This window comes from Garra rufa, chromosome 23 (assembly GCF_049309525.1).
Source record: "Garra rufa chromosome 23, GarRuf1.0, whole genome shotgun sequence".
NCBI lineage: Eukaryota > Metazoa > Chordata > Actinopteri > Cypriniformes > Cyprinidae > Garra > Garra rufa.
Window position 1 is genome coordinate 17269361 of NC_133383.1, and position 19858 is coordinate 17289218.

The 19858-nt window shown below is 37.2% G+C and overlaps 1 protein-coding gene across 5 annotated transcripts in view; it reads right to left on the reverse strand.

Moving 5' to 3' along the window:
- Window positions 1-19858, reverse strand: part of dlg2 (discs, large homolog 2 (Drosophila)) — a 259268-nt gene that overhangs the window by 43467 nt on the left and 195943 nt on the right. For 3 of the 5 annotated variants that reach the window (XM_073829905.1, XM_073829903.1, XM_073829902.1), the window contains exons 13-15: window positions 15361-15517; window positions 9973-10075; window positions 9208-9252 (exon numbers count right to left, since the gene is read on the reverse strand). In XM_073829905.1, the coding sequence (XP_073686006.1) occupies window positions 9208-9252; window positions 9973-10075; window positions 15361-15517 (305 nt within the window). The remainder of the gene's footprint in view (window positions 1-9207; window positions 9253-9972; window positions 10076-15360; window positions 15518-19858) is intronic. The other 2 variants (XM_073829906.1, XM_073829904.1) reach the window with 1 other exon arrangement.

Genomic DNA, 19858 nt, shown 5'->3' on the forward strand with positions numbered 1-19858 from the left:
TTTTTAATTAGTCTTCCCATTAACGCCATTATAACGTTAATTCAGACTGATTTGCGAACTCAGAACTCTTCACGAGAGGTGAAATTTATTGCATGAACCAATCACAGCCGATCATAACCAGTCAAGTCCAATTGTATCGCAATGGAGGCATGACCTCCTCTCACAGGACTGTACCCCATTCATTCTAAATTACCCCCCCAAAAAACTTACGCACGCTTTAAGGGGTCTGTTAAAACTCAATGGGCTCAGTGGAGGCGACAGAGACAACAGACTCCCTTGCAACTTTACCTGATGGTGTCGCAGTTGGACAATGTTTCTTTAAAAAGAAAAAACAAGTGATTTGTACACTTTTTAATGTTATATTTTAAAATATTGGCATTGTTTTAGTTGTACTACAAATTTTTTCTCATCCAATAAGAAGACACTGCCTGCCTTGTCTCTTCTGGTCCTTATGCGAAACACTCGACTGTGCAGATTCTTATTGAAATGACTGGATTTTGCATGAAACATTTTTGCAGAGCAACTGTAAATGTGATGATACAGGAGTAATGAAGTGCTATAAATGCCTGGTCTAAGTGATTATGACTGTTTGTAAACAGCAGTCCAGGCATGATGGACATGTATGTTTAAATCCAGAGACTGTGTATCCTCCTGAGAATCTGCCAACAGAACCTCAGCCTGTGAAACTCAGCCACAGGCTATCTGGGATCAGGGCCAAGCAGTGGCTAAACACTGGCAAAAGTCCACCTCACAGCCTATTAAAGAAATATATACTCCCAAACATCTCAAAGGGGTATTCTGAAAACCAAAAGTCCAAAAACAACAACAAAAAGAACAATTAAACTTACATTTTTGTACTTTCTGAAGAAAATTTAAAACGGCAATGTGTTCGGAGAGTAAATCCACAATTTTCAGTCAGCTAGAACTAAGAGATAGTCATTAAAGTTTTTTTTTTTTTTTTTTTTTTTTTTTTTTGTAGTGATGGTGTTGAAATCTAGAAACAAAATACTGCAATCTGTTCAGTCGATTATGGAAGAGAAAATGGTCTGTCAGTCAATATGTGAATCAATGTGTGAGTTTCAGTATATACCCATTTCTGTGAAATTACCAAGGTTCAGGAAGTGTTTGCTGTACCTGAGGGCACTCTGATAAAATCGCACGTAACAAGATAGGCAATCTGATAGTCTTGAAGTATTTGATCACTTCCAGAATAAAAAATTCCTGATGATTTTCTTACACCCATGTCAATCCAAGAAATTTAATGCTTACCCTTGCAAAACAATGTTGCTATGAGATTGCTAGGGTGCTCTGAGCGGTTGAAAAGACATATGTGGATGTCTTTATGATATTCTGTTCTATTGCTCAGGTTTTTCCTTCAAAGTCTGTGATTCATTTTTTCTCGCCCGCCAGGTGAAAATTGTAAGCCTGATTGCTTGGAAACGTAATAGCACACCTCTACTCAACGAGCTGCACAATTTGATGTATAATTCATGTCAGAAACGAGTAATGCGCTGAAGTTAATAGACATGGAATATCAATAATATTTCCGAGAGGAGGAAAGATAACCTTGTATGACCTTACAATTACTTGTAAGAAGGGCAAACTAATTACTTTTGTACAGGCCATGACAAAACAGCCAGAATCTGATTATAAATATTATAAATCATGTTGTGCAGAACATGGAAAAAGTACTTCTCTCTAAATGTTGACCTTTAAATTAGTAACACAACGAAACTCGCATGAACGTGGCACAATCTGTCAGAACAATAAAACAATAGTACCATAGAAGATTCATTCTCTTTGGAAGTTGTTCAGGTGTTTGGGCTTCATTAGAAAGAATGAGATGGAGGAGAGCAGAGGTTAGTCATAAATCAGCAGGACACACAATATTGGAGTAAAACACTCATTCATAGAGCTCTGGCTATCCAGCTCAATGATTAATGGCCTGTTAGCTGCAGAATGCATTCTCTCTCCACACACAAACATTAGACATTAGGGGTTTTAATCACAAAACCTGTTTTATCTGAGGGACGTTACATTAACGGAGAGCAGATTTCATTAATAGCTTATTAAATAAAGTCATTATTTTAGTTTTCTTTGCGCACAAAAAGTATTTTTGTAGCTTCATAACATTATGGTTGAAGCACTGATGTCACATGGACTACACATGAGGGTGAGTAATTAATGAATTGTCATTCTTGGATGAACTATCCCTTTAAGTAAAAGAATGGTTTGCAGTTTAATTGTAATTAGCTTTATATAAAAACATAAGTGTATGGTATGTTCTCATTTAGATAGCTAGGTATAGTGAATGTGTATGTGTATGTTCCCTCAAGTGCTCTTGGCCTGTCATTGGCTGTCTGGCTGTCTGTTGAGTTTAGTGTATGCACACTGGTGATGTCAGTATGTCCCCACATAGTGGCCTCAATCCTGTCTACCAGAAAGCCACACTAACAGAACACACACACATGCACACAAATGAAAATGTCAGTTTTGAAAAACCTTTTCAAAGCCTATTGTTCTCTCTTTCAAAATGCCAGCTAAAACGGCAATGTGTTCGGAGAGTAAATCCACAATTTTCAGTCAGCTAGAACTAAGAGATAGTCATTAAAGTTTTTTTTTTTGTAGTGATGGTGTTGAAATCTAGAAACAAAATACTGCAATCTGTTCAGTCGATTATGGAAGAGAAAATGGTCTGTCAGTCAATATGTGAATCAATGTGTGAGTTTCAGTATATACCAGTATATACCTATTTCTGTGTTTGCTGTACCTGAGGGCACTCTGATAAAATCGCACGTAACAAGATACAGTAGGCAATCTGACAGTCTTGAAATATTTGATCACTTCCAGAATAAAAAATTCCTGATGATTTTCTTACACCCATGTCAACCAAGATGTTCATTTCTTTCTTTCTTCAGTTGAAATTAAATTAAGGTTTTTAAGAAAAACATTCCATGATTTTTATCCATATAGTGGACTTCAATGGGTTGAAGGTCCAAATTGCAGTTTCAATGTAGCTACCAAGGGATCTACACGATCCCAGCCGAGGAATAAGGGTCTTGTCTAGCAAAACGAGTTTTGTCTATTTCTTAAAAAAAAATCTACAATCTTCACGCATTACAATAACATGTAAACATCTCATTTTCTCCTCCAACTTCAAAATCGTCCAACATCGTTGTTTTACCTTATTTTGAAAAGGGTGTTTGACTTTCTTTGCACACTCGCTTTGTAAAACTGGTTCAGTATGTCCGCCGACGTCACGTGTGACCTTTTCAACATTATTACGAAATGTATGGGATCGGGCTGGTGCAAGATGAGAATTTGTGGTTAAAAAGTATACACATTTTTATTGTTATAAGAAAATGACCAATCATTTCACTAGACAAAACCCTTATTCCTCAGCTTGGATCGTTTGAAGCTGCATTGAAACTGCAATTTGGACCTTAAACCCGTTGGTTCAGATTGATTTTTCCTCAAATAACGTAAATTCTTTGCAAATAAAGAAAGAAACACATGAACATCTGGGATGACATGGGGGTGAGTAAATTATCAGGATTTTTTTATTCTGGAAGTGAACTTCTTTAAATGATCAGCCTACCTTCTATCTACCTGTTTTGTCTAATTGCATGGAGGATAAAAACAATTTTAGGTTTAGACCAGGGGTGGCGAACGTCAGTCCTGGAGAGCCGTAGCCCTGCAGAGTTTTGCTTCAACCCTAATCAAACACACCTGAACAACCTAATCAAGGTCTAAAGGGTTACTAGAAAGATACTGGCAGGTGAGTTTTAATTAGGGTTGGAGCTGAACTCTGCAGGGCCGCGACTCTCCAGGACTGGAGTTCGCCACCCCTGGTTTAGACTATCTTTTCACATGGGCTATTCTCAGTAAATGTTATGCAATTAATTTGAATAAAAAACTGAATCCATCATTAGTCCTAATTATCACAGAAAATGATCAAATCATAATTAAATGCATCATTTAATGTTTACAAAATGGTTAGTCAATTCTTGAGGAGTTTCTAGAATAAAAGACACTTGCTGTAAGAATGTCAACTTAGCAGGGCTATGATTTTGCGTGATTATCAATCCATCTTTAGTATTCGGGGAATGGTACATTTTTGGTGCTGCTACACAGTTGTATGACTCGGGGATTTGCTGATGAAAAGGACCCTTGGAAAGCCCATCTCAGCAGTCCCACAACACCCCTGCAGAAAGTGCAAGCTTGCATTTAGCCCTGCACCTTAATGAGCTCAACCTCCCCAGAATCGATCCCAAGAGCATCAGGGGAATTAGATTGAGCCACGGAGAAAAGATCAGCCTAGTTGGAACCATGACTCTATGACTAAATACTCATAACGCTGACTATTGCAAACTTGTAAAAGCACCTCCGAAACTTATTGTGAAAACCCACAAAACGTCTATACTAAACAGTTTTGCATAGTGGCTGGACGGCTATATTGCAAACGGAGGAAATTGCCATTAGAATTAAATATTAATGCCAAGAGAATCGATTTTTGTGGATTCACAATAACCCAAACAAAGGCTTGCTCGGCGAAAGTTCAACATTATCATACAACTCAGCCAAAATTTAGGAAATAATGCATGGGTGCTCAGACAAAGTTGGGAGTTACTGGTTCAGGAATAGAACAGAGTGTCAAAAAAGTTGGGAACTGCTCTAGAAACATCTGTATCTTGCCGCCATCTGAATAAAAAAAGCATCCTCACCTCCTCAAGACCTTATTTATGAATGGGGAATCCTATGCATTAGCCACATTCATTCTCCCAGAGCAATTCGGCTACTCTAAGCTCCTGCTGGACAGAGATGGTCACCTTAACTGTCTCTCCGCCACACTGTAAAAAGTTTTCACCAGTTTCAACTTAAAAACTTAAGTTTAGCAGCTGCCTTAAAATGTTAAGTTAAACCAACTTAAGTAATTTAAACTCACAAGTTAAATCTTATTTTGATTGTAATAAGTTCAAATGACTTGTAGTTTTAAGCTGTTTTAACTTAAAAACTTAAGGCAGCTGCTGAACTTAGGTTTTTAAGTTGAATCTGGTGAAAACTTTTTACAGTGCACATATCGAACTGCTATATAGGATATGACAGATTCAGATTCTTCTGTCTTAAAGTCAAATAATATCAACTCAAATAATCATATTATATCATAAATATGTTAGAATGCTAAAATAAACCGTCATATGTGACCCTGGAACACAAAACCAGCCATAAGCGTCAATTGTTAAGATAGCACAATAAAATGTCAGATGACTGACACAACTATTTGAAAATCTGGAATCTGAGGGTGCAAAAAATCTAAATACTGAGAAAATTGCCTTTAAAGTTGTCCAAATTAAGTTCTAAGCAATGCATATTACTAATCAAAAATTAAGTTGTGATATATTTATGGTAGGAAATGTACAAAATATCTTCATGGAACATGATCTTTACTTAATATCCTAATGATTTTTGGCATAAAAGAAACATAATTTTGACCTATACAATGTATTTTTGGCTATTGCTACAAATATACCCGTGCTACTTAAGACTGGTTTTGTGGTCCAGGGTCACATATGTCAGTCTTATAATATGGCAGGTGGTAACAGGACACTTAATCATTTGCAGTGTTACTTATCATGTATTATACTACAGGGCCATTGAATGCTTGAATCTGATTGGCTGACGAACGTTCTAGAGGTGTGCATTATATTCAGGGATACGCACGGCGAACGTAGTTCCAGGCAGCTTTAGACCGCAGTGCATGTCTATATCACTTCGCCATACGATTTCAGTTATTTCAAAGGTCCTTACAGCCCAAAACAGCAAAATAACCAAAACCCACAATGACACTGGCCAAACTAATAAATACAGTAAACATCAGGATAAAAACGACAGATTATTTCCATGTTTTTTTCCACAATATATTACGTTTTATTATGTACGGAAAGCACAAACTCTCTTTCTCTCACTCACCTCACAGATGCACACACATAACTTACAGTTTGCTCTCACGTTAGCATTCGCGCTAATGTTGTTAGCGCTGCTCTGACGATTAACAACTTAAAAACGACATGACAGCTCTCACACGCGAGGTAACAACGGCGTGGTCTTGAAGAAAGTGAACTTAAAGTTTAACTGTTAGTAGAGACGATGCTGCCAGTCACCTTTGAGAGACACAGACGTGAGAGAGGTAAAGTCATACACTTAGTTTCTCTCCCTCACTCTTTCCGTCTGTCTGCTTGTCTTTCGGTCTGTCTAAACTTCATTATTAACGGCATTATTTTGCTATTAACAGCCCAAGCGTCGTTACTAGTTCTAAAATGACGTTTTGGAACTAGCAACGAAGCGGTTGAATGAGCTGCGTAAGAAATTAATCCTACTCACAATAGCGTTTTAAGGATAAAAACGGGACGAATGTCTTGAAATATATCATTTGATCGATGTCTTGAGGTGTGGTAACTGTAGTATAAGCGGAATAATTGACTTCGGTCCGTAGAATTCTACGAAAATAATGCACACCCGAGGTGTAACGGCCACTCCGCTTCGCGTCGTGACCGCATCACCACCTCGGGTGTGCATTATTTTCTAAGAATTCTACGGCCCGTCGTCAATTATTCCTTACATAATACATGCATTCACACTTAAAAAAATGTATGAATGTTATTGCATTTAATACAAATACCAAGCTGCATCTGCAAACTTAATCAGCAAACATACTGTATCTTTACTAATATGTTCAAACATATTAGCTTAGAAAACTGCTATAGACCAAAAGTAGTCTGTTTTTGTGAGTGGGCTAACATGCAGCCATTCTGTGAGTGTGATGTGTGATCTGGGTGTGTTTTGGTAAGGGTGTGTTGGTTTCAGCAGGGGGCAGCAGGTAGTTTGGGTGAGGAGAAGGTCAAAGGTGGAAGAGGAGGAGAGGAACGGAGACAGTGAGCAGTGCAGTAAGACAAGCATGGCTGCTGACCCGAACCCTGACCCTGAGTTCTTAATTTCGCTCCTGTTAGAGAACATATTACCTAAAAAAAAAACAGTTTTGTGGCTTTTGTTCCAAGTGTGTTAGTTCTGAGGCCTTCTATATCAATGGTTTTCAACTCCAGATCTCAGGAAACACCGTACAGAATGTTTTAGCTGTTTCTAGTATTTGACAAAAAGATTCTGAGAGGTGGGTCTTCAGGACTGGAGTTGAAAAACACTGATTTACAATATATGATAGTGTACAAAAAGTTGGCAAGTTTAAATCATAACAGATACACAAGACTTTCTTTTAAATGGACCAAAAATAAGAGCCAAAATAGATATCCAAAAGTATAAGATAAAATAAAGTAAAAGCTCCAACAGTGCTACTATGTTTGGTAACTGTGTAAAATTATAATACTCAGGAGTTTTTTACTGAATTACATTTTGAACAGTAAGATTTTTACAGTTTTTTTTTTTTTTAAAGAATTTCATCTGCTCACCAAGCCTGCATTTATTTGATCCAAAATACAGCAAAAGCAGTAATATTGTGACATATTTAAAATAATCGCTTTCTATTTGAAAATATTTTAAAAATATATTTTAGCATACATTTTATTTTATTCCTGTGATCAAACCTAAATTTATAGCATCATTACTCCAGTCTTCAGTGTCACATTATCCTTCAGAAATCATTCTAATATGCTGATTTGCTGCTCAAGAAACAATTTTGTTTATTATTATCAATATTTAAAACAGCTGAGTACATTTTTTCAGGATTCTTTGATGAATAGAACAATCCAAAGATCAGCTATAATCTAAAATAAAAAGGTTTTGTAACATTATACACTATACCATTCAAAAGTCTAAAGGGAAAAGAAATGATAGAATTATCTTTTATTTAGAAAGGAGGATTTAAATTGATCAAAAGTGATGATATTTATAATGTTACAAAAGAGTTCTCTTTCAGATAAATGTTGTTCTTCTGAACTTTCTATTCATCAAAGAAACCTGAAGAATTATACTTAGCTTTTTTTTAACACAATAATAATAATAATAATAATAAATGTTTTTGAGCAGCAAATCAGAATATTAGAATGATATCTGAAAGATCATGTGACTGAAGTACTGATTCTAAAAATTCAGCTTTGAAATCACAAGAATAAATTACTTAGACTTAAAAAAAAAACATAAAAAATCTTACCGTTCAAAAGCTTTTGACTCGTAGTGTATGTAATTCATATGAATTAGTCCTTACTTATGCTTGATTCTAACAATTAAATGCACACTTCTGTTCAATAGTTTTGGGGTCAGCAAGACTTTTAAAAATAAATTAATACATTTATTCAACATGAATACACTAAATTCATCAAAAGTAACAGTAAAGACTTTTAAAAAGTCATAAAAATATTCTTATTCAAATAAACGTTGTTCTTTTCAATTCTTAAAAAAAATCTGTCATGGTTTACATATGAATATTAATCAGCAAAACTATCTTCATTATTGATAATAAACAAACAAAAAAAATAGCTGCTGAAAATTCAGCTTTGCTATGTTGCATTGTTCCTCCTCTTTTGTAAATATCTTTGGATAAAAGCACCTGCTAAATGCATAAATGTAAATGCTATCATGGGAGAAATATAAAATATAGATAGAAAAATATAAATATTTAACATTATTACATTATTTGATACAAATTTATGTAGCCTTGGTGAGCATAAGACACAAAAAACATAAAAAAAAAAATCTTATCGACCCCATTATAATCTAATATTTATGATTTATCGCTTATGTACCTAATTTCTAACTCCATGTCTTGATCTTCCAGGATTAATATCTAGACGTGTATGCACTGAACAGCAGCCGTCTGTGTTGGACGGGCGGGTTAGAGCCAAAAACAAGCACGACAGGAGCCGAGGAGTTTATCAAGTGAGGCAGCAGGCAGGGGGAACACAGGATGCACACAGGATTATCAGGAGAGCAAGGTCTCTCTCTGTTCCTTTTCCCCTGAATGAGAGGCCCATGGTCAGAGCCGCCACTGGGGCAAGAATGAGACCACGTTCCTCAGCCAGACTGCAAAGAGTTAGACAGAACCTAAACTGTAAACTTCGGATCTAAGTGCTGTCCTGGAGTTCCCAAAGGAACTGTAAAATCTGCAGTTCTAGCGGAGACTTTAGCTGTGGTCTAGCTCTGTGCAGTCTGTCTGTGTGGTACTGCTCTTGACCCAGGTGCTGATCACATGGCACAAACCTGCAGTTGGAGGCGGGGCCCGGCGTGGGGAGCACAGGGCAAGTTCTGACGGGTGAAAAAAGAGAGGACATATCAGTACACACCTGACCACGCTGCCACATCCGTCTCTCTCACCTTATCACAGACTGTATGAGCACACACCTGCAGCTCATGCTATGCACACCTCATACACCGTTTCCAATATCATAGAACATGATTAAAATTTAAAAGTAAAGTGCGTCATTTCTGGCACCCCTAGTGGTGAAAACTGGTTAAAAGTTAGCAAAGCTGAATTTTCAGAAGCAATAACTCCAGTCTTCAGTATCACATTATCCTTTAGAAATCATTCTACTATGCTGATTTGGTGGTTAATTTCATTATCACAGCTGAAACTGGTTGTGCTAGAAGTACTGTCACATGGAAAAAATGACACACTTCACATTTAAGTAAGATAAGCCAGTGAAAACATTCTCAAATCTGAGACTACGGTGATGCATCCGACCCCCATCTGAATGGGTCACTGGAGTCCAGAGCAGCGAAAGCTCCTAACTGACACTTATCAAACATGGCACCTCAACACTCCAAGGGCACATGCGCTATTCTGTAACAGTCAGGAGGAATAATGAGCGCACCGGGGATGGGCTTGGCCCAAAAATGTCTGTGTGAGTTGTGTTTCTGCCCTGCCTGCAGCTAAAGGTGACCTCTGCACTCTGAGTGGCTCCGTGAGTAAGAATCATGTGACCTTCAGCGACGGTGTTTGGTCAGGAGAAGCTGACGGACACTTACCCTCGGGCCGGTATTGGGCGATGATGGTTACCGTCTGGCCCGCTCCTTTCAGTGCAGCTGCTGCTTGTTCGTGAGTGGCACCTCGCAGATCGATCCCATTAACCTGAAATCAATCACAACAAAAGCTGTTACATCCATTGCATCTATCGGAATGATGTTTCATCAATAACACTCACCAGAAACATTAATTAAATGACCCAACAAGGCTAGAATTTATTATCGGTAAAATAATAAAAGCTAATTCATCAAATTAACCTAAACCTAAATTAATGTCTCAAATTGTAAGCAATAAATGGCCATCAATACAGTCAGTACTATTAAAGCTCTCTGATGAATTCATATTTAAATGGTCTGACTTTCAGAAAATGTGGTATCTTTCAGCCTGGAGCGATCTGGCTCAAGAAACAGCTGCTATGATCCAGTCGCACAAAAAAAAAAAAAAAAAAAAAACCTACAGTAAAGGATCAGTAGGCGGCAGTACCCTGTAGGCCAGAGTCTGCAACAGCTGGACCACAAAGTAAACAGTGTTCCTCCAAAATATGAGGTTGGCTAAGTTGTGTGCATCATCAGTTCTATGACCCAAATTGAGCCATTAAAAGTATGTTCAAGCAGGTTGAGACCGGCTGAGGACAAGAAATAGCTGTATACTGCTGGCACACGAACCTGGAGCAGGTGTTGCAGCCAAACTGCTGGTAAATGTGCACTCATTTTTCCTCATTAAAAGGTTTTGCACAGAAATAAACAGTAATGAATAGTAATTGTGAAAAATATCTATAAAAATGACATGCCGGATCACATAATCAGGCAAATACTATTTATTTTATGTATCCCCCTCCCCCATTACTGGGCACTGTCACTTGTGAAATAAATGAATCATTAATTGTAGGCCTTATGTAGCAGGTTGTTAGCAACAAACATTTTTATAAAGCATACAGCAGTTTGAGGTACACCACAATTAAAAAGTTTGGGGTCGGTAAGGTTTTTTGAAGAAAGCCTCTGAAATAAATGCTCAAAATGGCTGCATTTATTTGATCAAAAATACATTAAAATATGGGCCGCAAGCAGCAATTACTGAGGTTGAAGTGCTTTAAGGCATTTAAGCAAGACTGTAACCACCTAAGTCAATGATTTAAAAAGCATTTTGGCAAATATAGGTCATTTGCCATAGAAATATGCTTTTTAATGTTTATGACCATTATAGCGCCAGCTGTGGTCCGATCTATGCCTGTTTAGAATCACCTGTTGCATGTGCTCATCAGGTTTTGTGAAGTTTTGAGTTTTCGTTTAGGCTTTATAGGCTATTGGGCATTTTTGAACAGGTCCCTTTTCTAAACGTCCCTGTTATAGCTTCCCAAAGGGTAAATTTCAACATTTTTTGATAATTATTGACCTAGAGAGTCCAGAGAATTGCACTGCAGTGTTTTATTCCAGACTGAGCAAAAACCTTGGACTAGTTCGCAAAATAGTTTTGTTTTTTTAAATTTTCTCAATCATTTAACAAACGGTTTGATTGACAGCAGTGGTTCTAGAGGTGGAGTTGAAATGAGGTCTATTGTATGATACGAATATTGTGCGTTATGTGTGAAAAACTGTGCAAAAGACAATTGTTTACACCCTTGAAAAATGCGATATTTAGGGCCGTAAGGCCCACAGAGTTTCGTTCTGATCGACCTCTGTTAAGCTTGTCTAATAGGTGCTCAAAGCCATGTTTTTTCAGATACGTAAATATCCTCATTGGCACTTGTGGCACCTTGTACCAAGACAGTGTGTACCAATTTTCATGTAGATAGGATAAATGAGTGCGTAGTTGTGGCCATTTTAATGTTCTTATAGCACCGCTAAGTGGCCTAGCTCCATGGCGTTTTTCATGTGACCTCAGATTTAGCTCTTACATACGCGTTGTGAGTTGGGTGAAGGTATCTCATTCTGTCCAAAAGTTATAGTCGTTTACTAAAAGTGGCCCTACCCCTTTCGAACGTTTTGGCGTCCCTTTGCAATGGAGGGTTGATAGTTCAACTTTTCTTTGATAATTATTGATATTTACTCTCCAGAGAATCTTCCTGTACAGGTTTGGTTCCAATCGGGGGAAAAACCTAGGATTAGTTCACAAAAGTACTTTTGAAACTTTAGATGGTGCAGTACAATAGGTCTTAACTCAATCTGTCATAATTACATCATTATTCACATGACGCAGCTGGTTCTTTTCACATCAGCAGCCAATAAGCTTGCTGCTCAACATTCAATTACTCAGCTAGTGCATGCTGTAGCAGTTGTAGCGCGCTTCTGAAACCACCACCTTCCCCAGCTCCACCTATATACTGTAGATCTGTTATGGGGTGATTTCATGTATATTATATATGGAGGTTATTTCATGTTATATGTGCAGTAGCAGTATTTCTCACATGCTACCATGCTAATTTCTCATTCTAATGCCATCAATGAAAAAAAAACCCACACCAAACTTTTGAAAGGTAGTATAAATTATGTTTCAAAGGAAAATGTGAAAGTATCTTCAAGTAATGAATTAAAGTAATGTAGCCACAGACCTTATGCTGCTCATAAAGTGAAAATTGCTATTCTTAAAATGCGAAATGTCAACTCTCCTTTGGTGTCATAAAAGCTCCTACAACCTTTTCTCAATGCCTGATTGTCTGGATAACACTGTAACTTCCTGTTTTAGCTATTTAAAAGAGCTTTTCTTAAGTGGTTAGCATTATGTTAAGCTAGTAGGCTAAGTTATTACAGCAGATTACTAGGCAAAGGCTAACATTTGTTAGCCACATATTTTCATGATCAAAACTAAATAACACAACTTTCTATCATTTCTAATTACACTACAAGTCAAAAGTTTTCGAACAGTAAGATTTTTAATGTTTTTTTTTTTTAAGAAGTCTCTTCTGTTTACCAAAACTGCATTTATTTGATCGAAAATACAGCAAAACCAGTAATACCGTGAAATATTTTTACTATCTAAAAAAACCAATATCCTATTTAAATATATTTTAAAACTTAATTTATTTCTGTGATCAAAGCTAAATTTTCAGCATCATTACTCCGGTCTTCAATGTCACATCAAATCCTTCAGAAATCATTCTGATCATGCTGATTTGCTGTTCAAGAAACTCAAAAGTGATGATAAAAGATTTCTATTTTGGATAAATGCTGTTCTTTTGAACTTTCTATTCATTAAAGAAACCTTAAAAAAGGTTCCAGCGGTTTTCAACATAATAATAATAATGTTTTGTGCACAGTAAATCAGTATTTGAATGATTTCTGAAGGATTATGTGACTGGAGTAATGATGCAAAAAAATCAGCTTTGAAACCACAGGAATAAATTACATTTTAAAATATATTCAAATAGAAAAAAGTTATTTTAAATAGTAAAAATATTTCAAAATGTCACTATTTTTTCCTGTACTTTGGATCAAATAAATGCAGGCTTGGTGAGCAGAGGAGAAAACATTAAACATCTTACTGTTCAAAAACTTTTGACTGGTAGTGTACAGTAGTTTTAGCCACTGGAGTCTCTTTGGGATCCAGAGGGACCGGTCTCTACAGCGGGGTCCGGATCTTGAGTGAACACCAGGTCTAGGACTACAAACAAAAGTAGTCAACATGAGACCACAGCGCAGTGGGAGGGGCCGGTGAGGGGTGTGTGTATTTGAGTCTCAGCGCGCCTGGAGCGTGTCCTAATGCTCATTTAACAGTGTGAACTCAGGAGGTACGCCACATCTATTCTTAGACTCCAAATCAGGCCAGCACTCCATTATCTCGTCCCTCCCTCTCTATTTCTCTCCTCTCCCTTGTTCTTTCATGCTTTCTAATCAGTGTCCTAAGGAGGCAGACCGTGATTGCTCTCGGCTCAAGTGGCACTGAAAGTAATTGCGGCGGGGATCTGGATGGAGGGGTCTGATTAGGACCAGCGAGTCCTGATGAAGCTCTGATAAACATAAATGATGAGATCAGCGAACAAGAAATCAGCTTGGAGAGCTTCTCGAGTGGATCGCTGATCTCAATTGTTTCAATGAGAGCCGTAATTGCGTTGTCAATTAACACGCTGCAAAGTTACGGCAGTCTATCTGTGCCAAAAACTCAGTGATGAAATTTTTTACAAAGTAAAAAAAGGAAACATGGCACTGGTGGAGTTTTAAGTAGTGACTAGACAAAAAAAATAAAATAAAAGTAACAAATAAAAAAGTGTGTTAGGCACAGGTTTTGTAGGTTCAAAGAATGATGTAACAGTGCCACCTCCTGTTCAGTACAGGTTCTGCACTACTCAGGGAATTTTCTATATGTGACCCTGGACCACAAAACCAGACTTAAGTAGCACTGGTATATTTGTAGCAATAGCCAAAAATACATTGTATGGGTCAAAGTTATCTCTTTTTTATGTCAGAAATCATTAGGATACTAAGCAAAGATCATGTTCTATGAAGATATTTAGTAAATTTCCTACCTTAAAAATATCAAAACAATTTTTTTATTAGTAATATGCATTGCTAAGAACTTAATTTGGACAACTTTAAAGGTGATTTTCTCAATGTTTTTAGATTTTTTTTGCAACCTCAGATTTCAGATTTTCAATCAAGATGATGTATAAATCTCACTTTCAAAAAATTGATCCTTATGACTTGTTTTGTGGTCCAGGGTATATTTGCAGCAATAGTCAAAAATACATTAAATGGGTTAAAATTATACATTTTTTTAATGCCAAAAATCATTAGGATATTAAGTAAAGATCATATTCCATGAAGATATTTTGTAAATTTTCTACTGTAAATATATCAAAACTTTTTTGATTAGTAATATGCATGGCTAAGAACTTCATTTGGACAAATTTAAAGGCGATTTTCTCAATATTTCGATTTTTTTTCGCACCCTCAGATTCCATATGTTCAAACAGCCATATCTCGGCCAAATACTATCCTAACAAACCATACATCAATGGAAAGCTTATTTATTTAGCTTTCAAGGTATGTATAAATCTTAATTTTAAAAAATTTGACCCTTATGACTGCTTTTGTGGTCCAGGGTCACATTTAGGTCTTTTTAACCATAGATGGCTATGATTAGAGGACCTAAATTTAACATAAAGAAACAAGGTCACTAAAAAAACTAGATTTATCAACTGCCAATTTGAATATTAAGGACGACATATGCTTCTACACATTTATAGCGGTTTACGGCCTTGTCTTTTAAGATAGAAAAGCAAAATATGACATCTATTCATGACCTTCGAGGCAGATATTTTAACCTTAATAAATGCTGAATTCAGTAAATGGCTGTTTATATCATGAAACAAACATGAGGAATAATATACCTTGTTATGATCCTTGTAAAATTATATACTATGGTTTTTGTACTGTATTTTCGGGACATCCACTTACGGATAGGATCTGGTCTCCTCTCCGCAGCTCCCCGCTGAGGTCTGCGGGCCCTCCAGCAAGAATGAAGGAGACGAAAATGCCTTCTCCATCTTCTCCTCCTACGATGTTGAAGCCCAGTCCGGTCGAGCCCTTGTGCAGAACGATCTTCCTGGGCTCCCTGTACACACAGTTCAGGTAATACATCAGCTCGGAGTCCGTAGGGCTCAACATCTCCACTGACACGCGCTACGCTACTTTGTAAACATACACATGCACTCTACGCGTGCACGCACACACGCATCCACACTGTTGGGTTGGTCCAAACCGTCTACGATGTAATGGAGCACAATAGCTGACACCTATTGGGGACTGTTCCACTTAAGTGCTATTTGTCCCATTTCTGCCTGGTTTCCTAGAAACGGAGAAGACGCACAGCCTCTCTCTCTCTCTCACACACACACACACACACACACACACTCCGTCCTCCTCTCTCTCTCTCTCTCTCTCTCTCTCTCTCTCTCTCTCTCTCTCTCTCTCTCTCTCTCTCTCATACACACACAGCGTGTACATATATAGTATAAAAAATGAAATCAGAATGAACTTTAAAATCAGATTTTGAATCCAAAACTGTGCTGAAATTTAACTGTGTTAAAATGATCCCAAAAAGTCTGATCCACTTAGCTTGGGCCCTTTCAGTTAGTCATGGGATCCTGACAATTGGGGAATCATCCTGTCAAGTGTGACCAATCAAACCGAGAGATATCTTGAGCTGTGACACTTCTGTCAGATACACTTGAAATGTGGAGATACACAACCTCCTGAGTTTACTGATGATAATGCAAAGAGACGGCACCCAAGATGAAGCTATTTTAGAACAGAAGGCTAATCCGTTAGCACTATCTTCTCTCTGACCTAGTTGTGAGGAGGAGGCAGGCCCTTCCTCTCTCTCTCTCTCTCTCTCTCTCTCTCTCTCTCTCTCTCTCTATCACTTCATCTCTCTCCCAGCGCGTCTGCTTGGCTCGCCTTGGAGTGGTGATGCTCTTCAGGCCATAAACAGAAACTAAGCCAAGCTGCACCCCATAAAATGTGAAAACACTTTTTGGGCATAATCATTATATTTTTGAAGCTTTTTTTGGATTGTATAAAGTGTGAATATAATAAAACCATAGCGGAAGATGTAAAACAATGGCAGTGAAACCAAACAGAAGGCTCTGCCAACCGGTTGCGTCAGAAGTTGATCAAACCAACAGGATTAGTAAAGGCTAATCCTGATTGTGACAGTTATTCTGTTTTTCAGCAAATCAGTTAGGACTGCTTGGCCAATGGTAAATAATCTCATTAATATTCATGAGGCAGACTGGCAAAGCCTCTCTGGCTAGCACCCATCAATAAGATATGTAACCTCACGGCTCAATGATAGGAAATTTCGTAAATAATAACACATTGAATTAAAAATCAAATGTTGAACTATTCATCCATCCATTCGTCCATGATCTGTTGGGTATGTTTTTTTTATGTACAACAAAATTACAAAAGGCCACATCTTTGACAATGTGTAACAATCCTGCCTAAAACTTTGCAAAAAAAACAAACAAAAAAAACATATCTAATATCCATAAACTACCAGTCAAAAGTTTTTGAACAGTTAGATTTTGAATGTTTGTTAAAGAGGTCTCTTCTGGTCACCAAACCTGCATTTATTTGATCCAAAGTAAAGTTTTAAATATTTTTACTGTTTAAAATAACTGCTTTCTATTGAAATATATTTTAAAATATAATTTACTCCTGTGATCAAACTACATTTTCAGCATCATTACTCCAGTCTTCAGTCTCACATGATCCTTCAGAAATCATTCTAATACTCTGATTTGCTGTTCAAGAAACTGTTCAGGATTCTTTAATGAATAGAAAGATCAGATCAGCATTTATCTGAAATAAAAAGCTTTTGTAACATTATACACTATACCATTCAAAAGCTTGGAGTCAGTTTTTTTTTTAAATGGGGAGAAATTATAGAAATTAATATTTTTATTTAGCAAGGGTGCTTTAAATTGATTAAAAGTGCTGATAAAGACATTTATAATGTTACAAAAGACTTCTATTTCAGATAAATGCTGTTCTTCTAAACTTCTATTCATCAAAGAATCCCAAAAAATTTAACTCTAGCCTATTTTCAACATCATAACTGTTTTTTGAGTAGCAAATCAGATACTAGAATGATTTCAGAAGGATCATGTGACTGGTGTAATGATGCCAAAAATTCAGCTTTTAAATCACAGGAATAAATTACATTTTCACAGTTATTTTAAATAGTAAAAGCAAAAATACTGCTTTTGCTGTACTTTAGATCAAATACCTGGCTTGGTGAGCAGAAGAGACTTTAAATCACTTTACAAATTTTACTGTTCAAAAACTTTTGACTGGTAGTGTACACAGCATTAAAATATCCACTTACACACTCTAAATTTATCATTTTGGTGGCTATTAATACAATGCTGCCTATTAAATTCATCTTTAGTCTATAAAATGGAACACAGCAGTACAAGTTCATCACATAGTCTGATCTTATGATCAGTCTGATGCTGCAAAAATAGATCTCACATGTTTAGTCGTGCCCATTGGATAAAATAATGCTGCCCATTGTTAATGAATGAGTGCAGCTATAAACTAAAAATACATGACCTGACAAGACTGCCAAGCAAAGAACAGCTCCTATTCTCTTTGCACTTTATAACACGTCCAAGATGTGAACACAGACCAATTCTTACCACTAGATGGCACCCTATTCCATTTTTTCACTCTGGTGAGAACAGAATCAAGCCTGAATCCCAGCCTCACACTTCTACACAGGATGATGTATAAAACTGTTAATGTATGCGCAAGGGTAATTGGAACAACTGAAATGTCACACAAGGTTGTGCAATCGAACAACTGAATCCATCTTTACACTACAAACGCAGCACAGGAAAAGGTCCGCTCCTGTCAGACTATTTAAATGAGGCACAGAGGTGGCATATGTGCTGATTGCTAATTGTCTTGCACAGCTGACAGAAGACAAGACACATGCTGACTGTCAACAGTAAAGTTTACGGTGGTTCTGATTTGATTCCTTCTAATCAGTGGTCCATTTAATGGTGAAAGCCAAAGAATAGTGAAGATAGTTCACCCCAAAATTTAAATTTTGTCATTAATTATTCACCATAATGTTGTCCCCAACAAATAAGACCTTCGTTCATTTTCGAAACACAAATTAAGATATTTCTGATGCTTTTGGATTTCATTAAAAATATCTTAGTTTGTGTTTCAAAGTCTTCTGGATTTGGAACAACATGAGGGTGAGTAGTTAATGAGAGTTTTTTGGGTGAACTATCCCTTCAGAGGGACTTTTTAAAATTCATTAAAAAAAAATCAACCATAAATCTTCTAAAAAATAATAATTTCCTAATTTAATTTCAAAAACAATATAGTAGCCACTATTTAAAAACCCTGATTTTTGGAAAAGTATTAAGAAACACTTGAGTCCTGCATTATTCTAGTTTATTCCAACATAAATTGCAGCTTATCACTCAGAGAAGCATCTGTGACAGCTGATCTTGAGTCTGAGGACTCATGCTGATACTAATGATATGCTGATCATTATGTATTTGACACTGCATATGGATTTATTTTGAGTAAGGGCTGGCTCAGAGGTGGGTTGAGTGCTTGTAGCGTCCCGTTGGCTGTAACCACCCTCATTAAACTCTCTCAATCTTTATTCTTCACTTACATTTCTATCCACCAAACTTCTCTTTCTCTCTGTTTCTCTCCTTCATCCCTTTCTCTCTCTCTCTCTCTCTCTCTTTCTCCTGGCTGCAAAATGCTGATAGAGCTCCTGTCTGCCTTCCCCAGCACCTCAGTCCCAGATTACAAACAGCTACTGTTTATCATTTCAAGCTCAGTGCCAAATGGGAAAACAAACCAAATAGATTACACTCGTTTTCAATTCACAATACCTGAGGAGGAGAGGGGCGGATTGGCATTTCATATGCAACCCCTCACACATCTTTACCCGCCACCACTTATTCACTGTCACCCTGTGTTATTCTCCCTCCCCTTTCTCTCTAAGCATTCTTCCACTGTAAGAGCGTTCGGAATATGAAAATGTGTCAGGAGCCTCATCCACGTGAAATATAAGATGTCGTTTCTAATGGGTTGGCACGCTACGCGCCTGTCGGATGGCAAAATAACCACTGCCTTTCAGATTCAACCTCAATAAAGGAAAAGAATTACAGAGTACCTATGTAATGACCCTCAGCCTTGAAGAAATGGGCTGAAAGCTAAAAGCTGCATATCTCAGCACTTAACAAAGCAAGGAACACCTTAATGAATTCCTGTTCTTTCACACTGCCTGGACTTGGTAACTTGAAACAAATTCTAGTTTGTCAGTCAAACTGTTCAAACGTTTGCTGTAAAGAGTATTAATCCGATTATATGTCAGTTGGACACACACATCAGCCGTGTCAGCAAATAGGGTTGTCAC